General features: G+C 36.8%; 1 protein-coding gene across 4 annotated transcripts in view; it reads left to right on the forward strand.

The window, feature by feature from the left end:
• The window catches only part of NPAS3 (neuronal PAS domain protein 3), a 604,931-nt gene that overhangs the window by 78,852 nt on the left and 509,743 nt on the right, over nucleotides 1-16,336 (forward strand). For 2 of the 4 annotated variants that reach the window (XM_015287645.4, XM_015287647.4), the window contains exon 2: nucleotides 1,278-1,367. The exons of the other annotated variants lie outside the window; for them this stretch is intronic. In XM_015287645.4, the coding sequence (XP_015143131.2) occupies nucleotides 1,278-1,367 (90 nt within the window). The remainder of the gene's footprint in view (nucleotides 1-1,277; nucleotides 1,368-16,336) is intronic. 4 annotated transcript variants of the gene reach the window in all.

Below are 16,336 nucleotides of genomic sequence, written 5' to 3' on the forward strand. Positions count from 1 at the left end.
AATCAGGCACCTGTACCAAAACCAGTGCTGAGGAGTGCTCATGCAGGGCCTGTAACTGATGTTCAATCAGAACCCAGGGGACCAGGACTGTAGAGATATTAAGTGGTGTGCTCTTGCTGCTCTGTATTGGTGCAAGTTTATCATGAATGGCCCTCAGTTTCCAAAGTAGGTAATTTTCCACTTTATTGCAAAGCTTTTTGCTGCCTTATTATACTTTTTTTTACCTTTTTTTCTCCTCATAACTCCTTAATCAAATTACTGTTAAAACACACGTGATTTTAAAAAACAAGACTAGTTTAGAGTAATACAGACTTGTTAGTTATAAAAACAAATCTATACTGATAAGAATATTTATTAAAAATATTTTGTTCACAGTCTAAAATTCAACATTTGAAAAATATGTAAGCTTCACAACTTTATGCCCTAGCTTGCTTAACTAGTATTGTATTAAAAGAGACAAACGTATTAATTTGTGAGAGGTAAAAATAAGCATCTAAAACATGCTTATATCCTAGAGAAGAGGGGAGGGAAAAAAAAAAGGAAATTAGTGTGTACTGTTTTGTGTGCAATTCCCAAGTATATTTTAGAAATGATGTTGAATTTTTATAGCCAAATTGTATTTTCTACTAAGAGGGAGTTGGGGAGGGATGAATAATAGAATGATTGACAAATCTTTTAGGGACTGATTTTACAAGATGCTGCGCACCTCCTGATTGCTGCCAATCACTTCCATTTTTTTCAGTTGATCCGAGAACATATGGCATTATTCAGATGGTGCTGAGCACCTTCAGTCACAGTCCTCATAATGCTACAACATCCTCATACTCTGCAAATGTGTGAATTGCTGTTGACATTTTAAATTGGAGGGTTATTTGGTCTTTGTCTGGATAAACTCCCAGCTGATATAAATGGATGTCTTGCCTGAGGATGGACTGCCATAGTAAACAATAAATAATCAATTTTATAAGTACCATCTTATATTTTACACAACCTATGTGAAGTATCAATTTGGTTCGTAAAATTCTTTACCACTTTTATTTGATGGGGGAAAAAAGTTCTTGTGAAGAACTGAAGTTTAGTTTACTCTCAGTGCAAATTTCTAAAAGTGGAACCTCTGGATGTTACGTGCACAAGGCAGTTGATTTAAAGAGATCAGAAAGATGTTTTAAAATATATATATATATAAATAAATCAATTTCAACATACTGATTGTGCTGCATTACAGTTACCTGTAGAGAATCTCTAGTCATGTCTATCTGTTTTTGATGCCTCTACAGAATAACTGTCCAGCATCCTCTGCCCAACCAATCAGAATGTAGGAAAATCTACAGATATGACGGAATCTACTGTGAATCTACCTACCAGAAGTATGTTGAAATCTGTGTGAGTCTTGCCTCTAGCTCGTGCATTTAGTGCTCGTGCTCTCCCGCTATTCACAAATTACACATGTTGAAACCTTATACCTCTGCTTACATGTAAACTCTCTAAAGCAGGGACAGAAATATGTTGCTTAATTCTTTGGGATTGTGTTCGAAAAGCTAAAAAGCAAATAAAAGACCCTATGACTTTGCTAAATCTCTTAGGTATGCTTTTGTACAGTGCAATAAACAAAAATGTATACATTAGAAAATCTAGGCAAAATGTATTGCACAGGTGGTTCACATCTTAGGGATTTGAAAGGTGTGTTATGTATAAATTAGCTGTCACTTTTTTTCAGTCGTGTAATGGAATGATGAGCTGTAATTTGCATAATCCTTTAAGAAGTCAAATTATACTGTCATGTAGCAGACTTAACATGCTAGCTAGGATTTCTTAGCTTTGCAGCTAATTAGTATGTACCTTACAGGACAGTTAAATTGAAGTTGAGTCCTCTTGCTTTGCAGTCATTTGCCTTTGTCCATTGCCCTAACAGAGCCTGCTTTTGTGTGCAACTGAAGGTTGTTACCAGTGCTTCTGACAAAAGTGCTGCTGTTGTGGGCAGGCAACTGTAACGTGGTTAACTTATGTTACTGCTGCAATCTATCAGTAAAGTTTCTATTTTATTATAGTAAGGATTTAATAATGCAGTTTTAAATAGAATTCAAAGGTATATATTTGACAGGTATATTATAGATGATTTTGTGTTAATATATTGCAAAGGCATTATGAACTTTCTGCAGTCTTGCTGGATTTTCAAACTGCTTTCTGTCACTTAGCATTTATTTTTCATACTCCAACTTCTTATTTTCTGTATCAGTATTATTGCTGTCTCGTGTATAACAGATGTCATTTTCAAAAAAAAAAAAAAAATCCTTAGCTTCTAAACATCAGTTGTACTTATGCTGCAACAAAATGTTTCTTGGGCAAGGCTGTCATGCTCATCATTATTTTTTTCGATCATATTCCTTTATCCATTCTTCTTATTCCATAACTTGTTGCTTATTTTTTGTGATTTTTTAAAAATATGTTTCTAAGTAATGGCTTCAACCATATAAAAAATAATTGGTAGTTCTGAGTAGATGAAAAGTATCATTTTGATTTAGAGAACTAAGAAGAAAAGAGAAATCTAGATTTATCAATATAATTATAACATTAATTTAACTTGGTGATCCAAAATAGAAATCTGGCCATTGGCTTGGCTTTAAAACAAACAAACAAAAAAAAACCCCAAGCCCCTGTGAATTGCTACTTTTTATCTGAGGTTCTATTTATGTTTTGTATTGATTTATAAGTATTTCTTCCATTTTTTTTGTTGGTCTTCCCATCTTACTCTGACAGTAATCAGCGTACAGGCTGATCTCAGCATTTTAGATCTAGTGTCATTGTAAATGTCAGCACAGAACTTAACTTTTGTGGCTTTAATTCTCTTGTAATGTCGCTAATCATGAAAATATATTCCTTTGCTTAAATGTTTAAAGCATATTTGTAGCATACTATCTCAGTTTTTAGAATAACCTCAAGATTTTGAAATTTTGTGGAAATAAGAGAAAATTGGCACAGTTTCTTCTGAGTGCTAAATACAGTGATGCTGATTTATCTTAATGTTTGAAATTAAATAGATTGAACAGTCAGTATAGTCAAACAGCTAGCAGTGCTGACCAAAAATAAGATGGTAGAAGTTCACTTACAAATAGGTACACAGTTGTACAGGCAAATTGGGCCAAGAAAAAAGGCCAAAAATCAGATAGGTGATGAAGTGGTGTTATAATTGACATCTGTATTGTCATTATCTGAAATTGCTTATGTGATTAATTGGTTGAAGTATTATTGCCAAGTTCACTTGTAGAAAACAGATTGGTTCTGAAAACTAATGCCTGTCTTCCTACAGCAGAGAGTGGTTTTTTTGATTAGTGAAATGTTCCCTTGGTGGTACTTCAGTGCTATTTAAGTTCTCTGAGGCATTATTTCTATCTTCCTCCCAATGGATGTTTTTGGTACTTTTTCCTATGGAGATATATTTTCAATGATATGAGTTTTAACAACAAGTTGTTAAAAACTTCTCACTAAATTACAACCACAACAAAGTCAAGCTGTTTTAATGGCATTTTTGAAATTTAAACTTCTGGATGAACTCTTGCTAATAGAGGACTGTGTATGAAGTAACATACACATGAACTACACTTCTGGAGAAGGGACTGCAGCTTCGGTAGCCATTAGTGATAGCTTCAAACTAGTTGCTTGGGGCACCTAAAGGTGGGAGGCACTGCAAAACAGCAGAAGACTGTGTGGTGTCCAAATCCCAGTAGGGTATCTGGCTGTTGGCACAGGGAGCAGCTGGGTTCAGTAGTCATTTAATGCTCCATTGCTATCCATACCAGATTTAGAAACTACAGAATTACATACCTGACAGAAGCGTAGTCATATCTGTAGTAAGTGGTAGTTTGTGTTCCTTCATAAATATTTGAAGGTCCTTTTTATGTTCTGAAGTTTTTCAGAGATGAGTTAATCTTCACTTTTCACGATTCAGATACTCTTGTTATGACCATTTACTAGACTTGAGCGTGTACACTTTGCACATGTTGAGAATATTTAATTGCTAGAAGCTTGTTTTGTTTTAAAATAGTGGGACTTTATTTTTATTTTTATTTATTTTCTATGATTGAGCTTCTTTCTATTCCTTGACTTTTTTTCCCCGAATTCCATTGAAAATGGCTGTCAGTGTAATGCTTTTCCCTCTGCTCTGGATTTATGCTTAACTATCTACCAATTAAAGGTATTTTGTGTATAGCTACTTAGCAATTGAAATTGAGATATTTTTATCCTTTCCATTCTAATCTGGCAGGATTATGCCCTGGCCTTCTACCTCAGAAATATTTTTTCAGAAAACATTTGGGGAGGTATAGAGTTGGACTTGATCTTTATAGGGTCCCTCCAACTTAAGATATTAAGTCAACACATTTTAATTCTCATTTAAAAAAAAGGGGGGGGGGGGGGAGTTGGGCCAATTATAATATTTTGTCTGTTTTATATATGTTAAATATTTTAATAGAAATCACTCTAAACTATTTATGATCCACTTACAATCAAGACTTATTAATGCCACTAGATATCCCACCCAGAACACTTTTCCCCCACGGTCAATCACCTCAGTTGCCATGGGCCTATGTTATTTGTGGTTACTGAACGTGTAAATATGCTTAAAAAAGATCTAAAGCTTGAAAACAATTACAGTTTGTTTCTGCATTTGCTAGTGGTAATGACTTACACAACATAATTGTTCTAAAAAGATTTTAATGTTGTGTTTTTTTAAGCAGACTGTATGTCTTGATCTGTGGCAGTAAAACCGGAGACTTGTCAGTTACTGACCTGGAGTTTGACTGACCATCACCTCCTGAACACTTTTTTCTTTTTTCATTTTTTCTTTCTTTTTTTTTTTCCCCTCCCTGTCCCCATTGCTGTAGCCAGGATTTTCAAGACTTCTTTTGTGGTGTCAAACAAAACTGACAATAAAAAGAAATATTTTCTTCTCACTTCTAGTTCACTATAAGTAAGCTGCCAAGGCTTTTCCCACTTGCCCAGGTTGAAAATTCTTTCTTTTGTTTGCTCAGACACCTATGTTTTGCACTCTTGTTCACCTTTATGGAGTGTCAAATAGTGAACAAAGCCTGTGTAGAAGATCTCCAGAGATGGCACAGCTCCCTGCACGTGCTCTAGTTATATTTGTTGCTGAATTACAAGGAATAATGGCTTGTCAAGAAAAGTGGTGTTTTTTTCTTGCCTGTCTGTTGGGAGTCTTGGTTGTGTACAAGCAGAGGATATCTCAGTTATTTTTTCTCCTAGAAGTTATTCCTTTCATAAAGTGGTTCTTCACAGTATCATCTGGATCATGAAGGGGAAACTCTCAGTTTAATTGCTCTTGTGTGCTATCTCCAAAGCAAGGGTGGAAGAATAATTTTTTCATTTCTTCCTGTCCATATTAAGCAGACATAAGTGTCATGTCTGTTTTCACGTGGAGTATAGTGAACAGGAAAGAGTTCTGCAGTTAAGTATTTCTTCTGAAATCAAGAGCATGGAATAAATATGCAAGGAAAACACCTCACTCACTTCAGTCCTAGAAATACAGCTATGGCTTTATTAGCTCTTTTTCCTTTCATTTCTCTGCAATGATCATAGAACAGAAGGCTTATTGATTTCAGTGTAAGAAGTGGAGCAGTTTGTCCTGGAAGGTGAAGCTGGTCATATGCACATTACCATACTGAGCTTGTGAATGCTTAGAACATCCAGACTTACCAGACTAAAATAAGCTTCCCTTAGACTGTGATAGCTCAAAAAATATAAATATTTGTACAACTGAGAGAAGAAGGTACAAAGCTAAACCATTCTTGTCTGTCTCTAAGGTTTAAATTGAGGTTTATTTATCAAATGGACAAAACAAAAGCAATTGCTTTGCATATCCAAGAAATCTCATGGCCCTGCTTACACATTACAAGAGGATATAATGGACCAAATAACTCTCCCAGGGTTTCTTGTGAGGAAAGATTAAAGGATTTCTTTGGGTTGTCGAGGTGGTCTACAATGCTCATCCCACCCTTAGTGTGGTGAGATTAGACAAAGCAGAGTAGAGCTAATAGTTCTGAATGGAGAAATAAAACTTTGTGGGAGTGGGCTTAAAACCCCCTGCTGGCTCCTCTGCAGCTGGTCTTGCTGGTATGGTGATTGGGATGGCGCAGTGAAGTTGAGAAGGGCTGAGAGATTGCTACCTTTTTATGTCTTTCTATTCCTTGGAGGTGGTGCTGCACATAAATTGACTCAGGCATGAAACTTTTCATTATCCTTGTTTATATGATGTTGGATGGATTGGGATAGTTTGAAACAATTCTTTTAGCTGCAGGAAAAAAAAAAAAGCAGCGTATGAGAGAGCAAGACTGTCATTCAAGCTAATGCTGTAGGGCATTAGGGTATACGAGCTTCTTCCCACTTCAGCATGACATGTATAGGGGTTAATCTAGCAAGGAATTGGTAGGGGACAGTCTTCGTACTCATTCTGAAAAATTTACTTTTTCATTTCATTTGCCTTTGTAAAAGTAAGAAGATAATATTTCCTCATTTCACATCTTAATTTTTCTCCTTGCAATCTGATTTTGATGGCTATATTTGAAGAAGCGTCTACATATTTCCTTGCCATAAATTTGACCTAACACTATATTCGTTTGAAAGCTAATAACCCAATTCACTGTTTATGAGCATCTGCCAAATAAGCCACAGGTAACAAGCCTGTTAATATAAATCTGATTCTTGTAGCCTCAGTGTGAGACTCCCCATAGCAGATCTTTATCCCTGTTACCATTACCTGTTTCTGCTCTCAAAGCATATCTCAAAAATATGCATATCTGCATATTATCTGTGCTGAGCTTTCTGGATGTCTTTTGCAGCAAAAAACAGGAGTCTTAAACTGAATTTAAAACAATGAAAAGTGAGCCAACATCATCTTGCATCTAAGATGTGAGAGTGGGCTTTCTCTGGATAAGAAATGAGGTTAGCTGTGCCACTTTAAAGTGATTAATGATCACTGGCTAGCATTAAGTTGAATATCTAATCCTTGGCTGATTGGAGCATTTAAGAGAACAGCACTCAAAAATATAATTTTTCAATAATAGAAATGTTATCATACTTGTATTTCTATTATGACATAGATGTTGCACTGGTTTTAAATTTTACTCTGAGATTAATGGAATGTACTGTGAATAGATGATATGTATAAATGTTACCTAAAAATTTTCTTCCTCTGAATAATAAAGGGCCACATTATTCAGTTTATCAAAATCCTATTCGGTTTATAGTTTAATACAAATTTTGAAGATTCATTTAAGCTTTGAAGTGTCTAATTATAATATCAATTCTTGGTGAAATCCTGAAGTGAATTTAATATTGGTCAATTGACCAATTAGGCAATTACCTTTTGCTGTCTTGCATGCAGTTCAACTTGTTGGGTCTTCAGGTCCCACGATGACCCCCTTTGAATTCCCTATTAATACATGTTTTTTTATAGTCTATAGAAATTGTTCATGCAGTTCATTTTTATTTCAGATATGAAAGTCTTGGTTATTCTTTTTTTTTTTTTGAGTCATGCTACCATTTCCAGAAGTTGAAAGATCAATTCAAATTATCAGTGAGTGAGTTACTCTTTGCATTCAGTAATGCTTGAATTTTTCCATGCTCTTTCAGTACTTCATTGCTTTGCACACATAAAGAAACATTAATACCTAGTATTTTCAAAATACTGTGTGGGAAAGCAGTGTGCAAGATAACTCCATTTCATTTACCAGTGATTTATGCATTCATTCAACAACTGAACAAAAAACAGTATATTTTTTTTTTTCCGAATCATAAGGAGCCAAATGTCTGCCTTAAAGCTCATGTAAAAGTCATAGGTTGCAGTAACGAAGGTATCATGGAGCATTTTAAGTATGCTTTTGAAAGGTAGAGTGCCAGCTTTTGATTTGAAAGAGCAATATAAGATGGAAAGACAAACCTGCAACCTTTTTTATTAGAAGGAAAATACTGATTATAAGAACTTCAGTTAAACAAAAATGCTACTTTTCTCAGATGAAATGTTAGTTATCATTTCTGTTACGTGTTGCTACTTTATTTTATGTTGAATTTTCACCTAATCTGGCAGTAGTAAGTTTAAGAATCCTTTAATACTCATGACATTCCTGAGTTCTCCCTAGAGAGTACCAAGTTGACCTTTTATCCCTGTCTTTGACAGATGTTTCCACTCTTGCTCTTAGCAAGGCAGTTTCTCCAGAATGTGAACACCTCTTGTAGCTGTTTGCAGTCTTTCTGGTTTGAGTAGTGGTATCATGTTTTAGATGTTCCTCTGGTAAAGCTCAAGGATCACAGATACAAACCAGTGCCGTCTTGTTGCCTGCTGTTTGAAACAAAGATTCTCAGTCTCTTGCATGAGCAGTGATTTATACAAGCTTTTCCTGTTGCTCCTCAGTGTTTCCTTCTGTGTACATCAAAGGATTGCTTTTGCTGCACTAGCCAGGACTTTACACTGTAGGCTAATATTAATTTTGTTACTCACCATCATCCATGTGCCCCTTTCTGTGTTATTATTTTGCCTTTATCTGGAATCTGTGTTCTTAGTTACTAGACAGACAGCTTTGTGCTCTACTGTGTTAAAACGCATCTTATTCAGGTGAGCCCAGGCTGCCACGCAATCTGTAGAACTGACAGCTCCTCGGTAGTTACCGTTTTATTATCTTTTGTGTCATCTGCAAATTTTACTGGGAAGGATTTTGTTTTCTTCCACATCACTGATTTATTCTGCACAGGGTACTCTGCAGGGAATAAAGGGCCCAAGGAGCTCTTTCCCTGCATGGAGTACTTGGGGTAGGTCTAATTCATATTTCAGAGCTGCTGGCCATAATGTCTGGGAGCAGATTAGGGCTGCGGGCACTGATGAGCTCCAACCAAACAGGCACTGTGAGTCACGAGCATGCACATTACATTCAGGAGTATGAGGTGACAGCAGCCTTTCTTTAAACTAATATAAGGCTTGTTTTGCATAGTGATGCTGTTGAAATACAGAAAAACAGTTTCCCTTGAAAATCTGCATGTCTGTAGTGATGGCTAATAGTAAACCTAGTTTTGTTTCCAGAATCAGATTATTTGCAAACGGTTAGCAAATTAAGTGAATGTGTGTCCAAAAACAAGTGTAAAGAAATGGTTTCTGGAAAACTGGAAACATTTCATGTTAGATTTCTTCCTAAACAAATTACTTTTAATTAATTTCCAAGCTATGCTTTTATTTAGAACTAGATCTGCTTCTCAGACAACCAGAACATTAAACAATGAAATCATCAAGCATAATGATTTATTGTAACACAGGCTTAGAGTTTACTGAAAATGAATCTTTTGGTTAATTTTTTGTCCCTCATTCTTCTCCTGTTCCTTCCCCCACCTCCCAAAAAGATTTCATTGAGCAAACTTCAAAATTGTGCTGTCATTTCTTAGCAACACTAACAAAATGAAGTTGGTGATTTAGTGGACCTCTGTAGCACTTCTGCTTCTGTTTAATGTTTAAGTTGTTTAGTCACTTATTTATTCTCCCACCCAGCCATAGGACTACACAATACAAAAGTGATACAACTCATATTTCACATTCAGGTGCAGCAATATAACTAAGCTTTGGACTTACCTATGGGAAAAACTGTTGACTTATTGCTAAAACTCCTTTTATTTAAATTGACTATGGATAGTGCTATTTTACTTATGCTAATTTGTTTTTACTATGAGAGAAATAATGTTCCAGTGAAAACACACAAATATTTAGCAAAATGTTCATTGCTTCAAACTGGTTTACAGAAAATGAGGCTTGTACTAAATTTTGTAAAACTTCTGTTTTTGCTCCATTTCTGGAGCCCCCAACTCAAGAAGGACATGGAGTTGTAGGAGTGGGTCCAGAGGAGTGCTATTAAGACGATCAGAGGGCTGAAGCACCTTCCTAATGAGAGCAGAGCTGGGGCTCTTGAGCCTGGAGAAGGGAAGGCTCTGCGCAGGCCTTATAGTGGTCTTCTAGTACCTAAAGGGGGCCTACAGGAAAGCTGGGGAGGGACTTTTTATGAGGGCATGTAGCAACAGAACCAGGGGAAGTGGTTTTAAACCAGGAGAGGGTAGATTTAGGCTAGATATTAGGAAGAAATTCTTTTCTGTGAGGGTGGTGAGACAGTGGAACGGGTTGCCCAGCAAGGTTGTGGATGCCCCCTCCCTGAAAGCATTTGAGGCCAGGCTGGATGGGGTTTTGAGCAACCTGGTGTAGAGGGAGGTGTCCCTGCCTATAGCAGGGGGGTTGGAACTGAATGATCTCAAAGATCCCTTCCAACCCAAACCGTTCTTTGATTCATTCTCTCTATATTATTAGATGTTTTACCTTGAAGTTCCATGTTCATATGCACTGGCATATGAATACACAAATGCATACACCATTTTGAAAACAAAGAAAATACCGTGATGTTAGGGTATAAGGTAATGAAAGTGGAAAGCATATTTCTGTGTAATGCAAGTGCAATAGAAAGGTAAAAATTGGTAATTGTCATCATCAGGCATAAAGCCAGTCCTTTATTGTTAACCTCCCCCCCCCCAAAAAAAAGGAAACAACAAGCCAACCACCCAACAAACCACAAGAAAAAGCCATATTGCAACACTGTAGAATCAAAGGTAATATAATTGAGATTTGCTCTTTATTTATGGAAAATAGGAAATAAATTTCTCAGAAATACTAAGCAAAAAATCTGATCAACAAGAAGGGAGGACACACAATCTGTCACATTTCTAAGCCTTCTGTTTGTTGAATGACAGGAAACTCACAAAAGAAGGTATCTTTTCCTGTTGTAATTGCATTGGACTTTCTCTTATAATTTTGTAACTGAAGTTGGGTCTGTGCCATATTTGAGACTGCAGATTGTGACGCAGACTAGTCTGAGATGCTGTATCATGTACCATTTAATCAGGCTGCACTAGTTAGAGCATGTGTGGTAAACTGGGAATAATTTGTGTGTAAAGTCTTTCCAGCTGCATTTATATGAAAGGTGAAATTCCCTTACCTCTACACAGAAGTCAGTTAAATGGACTGCAGGGAACTGAGCAGCAGTTGAATGAATTAATTTCATGTACCTGTCCATAGCTGACTGTGACACTACAGTGTGGCTCCTCTGCAGCTGACTCACAGCCAGGGCCTCTGCATGTCTTTGTGGAGTTCCTGGGCTGCTGGATTTATCAGTACTGATCAATTGCCTCCTTGCCTAGAAGTGCCGTGTGTAGTTTGCAGTAGTAGAAGAAGGCGCACTAGCACTGTCCCCTCATGCATGGCCTGTTGGAAGATACTGTATATGCTGCTTCATCTAGAGGTAGAGACTGAGGGAGAGGAGCTGTGGTGTAGTTGGTCACCTGTATATAAGGGGTGACCAGTACTGACTGATGGATACAAAGGTTCTTCAGCTTTTTTTATTTTAGACATAAATGATCGGTAGCAATAACATTTAGAAGCAAGTGTGTTCATAAACAGGATTTGACTCTAAAACTTCAAAAATACTAATTTACATTTACTGAAATACAAATAATTAAAGGAAAACATGATGTAATTGGTGTAAAGCAGTATATCCTGCAGATCTAAAGGGAGTTTCCCTTTTTTATTTTCTAAATAATAGTGAAAATCACGGGAAAAATAATTTTAAAACTAATATATATATATTTGCATGGAATGTGTGATACTCATAACTCGGTAGAAATCTTATGAGTGCCATCCACTGACACCAGTTTCTGGTTATCAAGTTCCATAACTATCCTTTGCTATAGCATATAGATTTTCTTTGCCCCAACATTACTGCCATGCTCTATGCTTTGAGTCAAATGTTATACTAAAAAGTTTTCATGTTTTCCTAAGTTTGCAAGTCTAATTGAGCAGGTTTTTTTATTTATTGTGGATAGAAAATAAAGAAAATATTTTGAGCAAAATACTGAATATCTTGGTTCAGAAATTTTATTTTAAAAAATACAGTCCAAACTTATACTTTTGTATCCCATTTGGACAAAGGTGTATCAGTAGAAACCTGTATAGCATGTGCTGTTGTCTTGAACAACTGTTATTTAACTGATATTGCTTTTTTGCTAATAAGTGATGATTTTTTTGTAGACATACAAATCAAGCCTTTGCTGATGTAGTCCTTTACATGCTTTGTATTATGACTTGTATTAAGGGTGAGAAACCTTATCTTCTGTCATATTTCATTTTCAGTCAGAATAGAAAACTACAGATGTTGTGATTTACCTGATATATTGTGGCAATGCTATTCATGCTAAATCCCGCATAGTTGAGCAACTTTCCATTGGTATCTAATGACGTACACAAAATTTTTTCAATAAAAATACTCCGAGCTTTATACTCTTTCACAAATCTCTCAACAAAATCAGACTGTAAAACCTAATGAATGTATAGTCAGGCACAATGCTTTGCTGCTTGCTTTGAGACCTTCTTGCTTTAGATCTTCTTACTAAGAAAGCATTTTATGGTTATCATAGCAGGAGACTTTCTTACTTCCAGGGATAGCAGCATGCTTTTAGAATCGGTGCATTGCTGCTTGTTTACTGATGGTGGCTACGTTACATGCTGGACCCAACATGCCAGACAGAGGCAGTTCTGATTCATATCACCCTGGGGAGCATCAGGCATGTATCCAAACCATGCATCAACATCAGTAGTAACTGTGGCATTGAAATTACTAGAAAGGCATAGCATCAGATAATTATCCATAAAATAGTACTACTGAATGGCTGTAAAATTCACAGATGGTAGGTTCATATCTTCCAGGAGCATGGTACTCTGTAACGGGCAAAATCTGTTAAGAAACAGGTCAAGACAACGTCATTAGATAGCTTTTTTTGCTGTTACTTTATCTTTCCTCTCACCTCCTTCCCAAGTTTACTGGCAGGTTACAAACAGTAACACCTTTTTGTGAGGTGTCAGAAGAACAATTCAGCCAGTGCAGGCCTAGGTTATCACTTAAAGGTTGAACTGAAATCTAAATATTGACATTGTCACTAATTGGAACAAAATACTTTTCAGAATGCCAACAATTACGTGCACATTTCTGACTTCTGTATGCTCCAAATGTATTTCCTTTTCTTGGGATACTTTGTATCCTTGCGGCAACGTCCACTTCCTAAGTGTTAAGATACCCTAAGCAACATTGACCAGAGCAGTGAACTGCTCCTTTTTTTCTCTGTTTCTTCACTAGCTCCAGTTATTATTTATTTTGAGTTGACAACTAGGAATAGCTTTTCTCCCTTAAATTGAGGGAGACTCTTATCTGGAACTTTGAAGAATTCATAAAGATGAATAAATGTTGTGTTTCACAGATGTTTAGGTGATTTTATATGGGAATTGGCTGAACCCTCCATGCGCTGCCTTTTATGAGGATAAGTGCTCCTTTTCTCAGCAGCAGTTTAAGGAGGCAGAGTCCTTCTCTGAGCCTCTTCACCCAAGCGCTTTTTTAGTGGATGGTTTGTACTGGCCATATGGCTCTTGCAAACATCTTAAATACAAGTCTTGGTGTCATGGCAGCAGTATGCTCAAGGTTTTAAGTGGAAGGTTTCCTCCTTCACCGCAGTCCTTCTGCATGTTGTTCACTCTTGTCTGTGAACACTCATGATATATATGCTGTTAGGATGCTTGAAATTAGCATTTTATGCTAAAACTCCTAAATTTGTGGTCAGGCCCTGGAACGGGGAAGTAGGGCTCCTCTGTGCTAAGAGTTGTTTCTCTGCATGTTCGAAGTGTGTTTTCTCCAAAGACATCATAAAAGGCTCATCTGTTTACACATGCATATTTTATAAGAGGTGATTTTGGGAAATGTATTAAAATTCATGTTGGGATGCAACTCCTGCTGGATTAACATTTGTATATTGTTATCTTCTTCCATGTGCTTATCTAAGGACAATTTGTAAAAATCAAAGTAAATAATTGCTTACAGTTAGCCATCTATTCCTCATACTTGTACACCCAATACCATGTTTGTCACTTGATCTTTGATTTTTGTGTGGATGTTTTTGATTAAAAAAAACCCCAATTCTATGTATGCAAACATCAGTCACTTATTGTTGTGTTCAAGCAAAATTTTACATCTGCATTAGACTGAAAAACATAATTCAAGTTGATATGGGTGCTGCATATTGCATGGAGGCAGTGAGATGACCTCAAAAACAGAAAATAATTGTATTTTAGACTAAGTGCAGGAAATTTCCTGTAAACAGGAAATTACTGTTTTTTACCCTTAATACTTCAGTTTTGATATTGAAAGTCTCCCTACCACTAAACCATGTTCCTGTTTAGTTATGTCTTATCCCCATAGTTTCCTCTGCTGCCAGTTGCACTCGTTGCTTACCCATCTTCCTGGGGCTGGAGGTTATGTTCCTCACAACAGCAGCACATTGCAGAGCTTTTGGTAGCACTTATGTAGATTAGTGTCTGATACTGTTTTTAATGTGCCTATTACCTCCAGCTATATGCCTCCTTTTCCCTGGCTTGAGGCCTGTATTCAAAAGGCCACAGTATGCATTCCAGATGGCTCTGCAGACAATGTCTGCCAGGGAAAAACAGGTAAATATAATGATCCAGGGATGTAATTGGAGAACTATACCACATAATTTGATTATGGTCTCAGATGCAAGAGATTCAAAAAAACTAAAGCATAATACTAAAACATAAATACTGGTATTACAATGTTTATTATATGGTAGTAAACAACCCCCTTAGTAAATAGATGAAAATTTAGGTTGGACCTGTACTTGCATATGGATCAAAGAATGTTTGTGATGGAAGGAAGCTCACTGTTTGCAATTCTGTGTAAAGACCTGGTTATTTAAGGTGTTGATATGAGTAGTTGAAGGTAATTACCTTACTTTTAGTTTGCCCTAAGTAGCTAATTACATCTGCAGATAGGTAGAGTTTGGCTGTCACAGTGCTGTGCATTCATACTCGAGGAGACACAAGCACATACAAGAGGAAAGATGAGTAATTCCTCTTGGTTTTAGAACAAGAAGAATGCTCAGAACTGTGGAAAAAAAGAGAGCACAATATAACTGTTGAGTCTTCAAGACTCTAGTGTCAGAAGTACTCAGAATGGACTTGGGAGGGAAGAAAGGATTACAGACTTGTTGAAACAAATGAATCCTGTGCAATGAATAGGAACAGGATCCTTGATTAGGTGTAACTCAGCTCAGGCAGAAGGAATGAGGATGAAGAGTTCAACAAGCAGAGGGCTGACTGTTGCAGTGATAAGGTGAAGAAGGTGTATGCAAAAGCCCTGTGATCCTCAAAAAGGGCACTTCTTGAAGCTCAGCAAAATGGGAGAGCCAGACAGCTGGATTGGCTATAGCTTTACATGCTAGAGAATGAAAGTGTACTTGTTTTTGGAACCCATTGAAAAAAATCTATTTTTTTCTCAGTATTACTTCAGAAGATGAACACAAAATCCCGCAAGGGTTAGAGCTACCAGGGCTTATGCTCTTGACCACTGGAGAATAAAGCTAGTGTTGTCTCATGTGGATAAAAAGTGGTGACTAAAAAAGCCCGTGCCTAGTAACTGTGCCACAGAAGTCATGAAAGTGATTATCTCTAGTCTGAGGAAAGTGCACGAAAACTTTGGAGGAGGCTTAAAAGCTCACAGACATAATGAAACTCAAACATAACAGCTGGCTGAATGGAGTCTTCCAAGGCTAGTGGTTTGCATCAGCAGGAAGATCTGTTATGCACCAGCTCTCTTTTTTAGATTTTACAAGTTGGCCAGGTATACTGAACATGTGCCAACTGCAGTTGTAACATTTCTGGGGGAAAACAAAGCAACAAAATTTTCCACATTCTTCTAGAAGACCCATGTGGAGAAACTTAACCGTTCTGACTGTGCAATTGCTAACTCTGTTATCAGTTATGGATCTCAGCAGGACACAGAGACATGGCAGGGAAACTCTTGGGTAAAGCGCTGAAATGACCCTTTCATTGCCACAGATGGATCACTGCCTTATGACTTCTGTTTTTTTTGTTGTTGTTGTTGGTTTAAAACAAAATTGTCTATGACTGAGGAAAGATTTGCTCACTGAAGTGCAATTCTCTTTGTTCCCTGAAGCAGTGAAGATGTTCTCTAGATGGCAAAAATGTTCAACTGTTCCAAGACTACCACTTGCTGTTATCAGTCAGATTTAAGCGTTAAACTTACCTATGCTTACTGCTGAGTGCTCATAGCTATTTTTTGACTGAGTATATCAGGATTTTGGTAAAATTACATTGTCTGGTTAAAGGCTAGAGTCTGATAATGATCTTTTAAAAATAGAATATTTAATTGATCTAAAATTTAGA

This window comes from Gallus gallus, chromosome 5, assembly GCF_016699485.2.
Source record: "Gallus gallus isolate bGalGal1 chromosome 5, bGalGal1.mat.broiler.GRCg7b, whole genome shotgun sequence".
Lineage (NCBI taxonomy): Eukaryota > Metazoa > Chordata > Aves > Galliformes > Phasianidae > Gallus > Gallus gallus.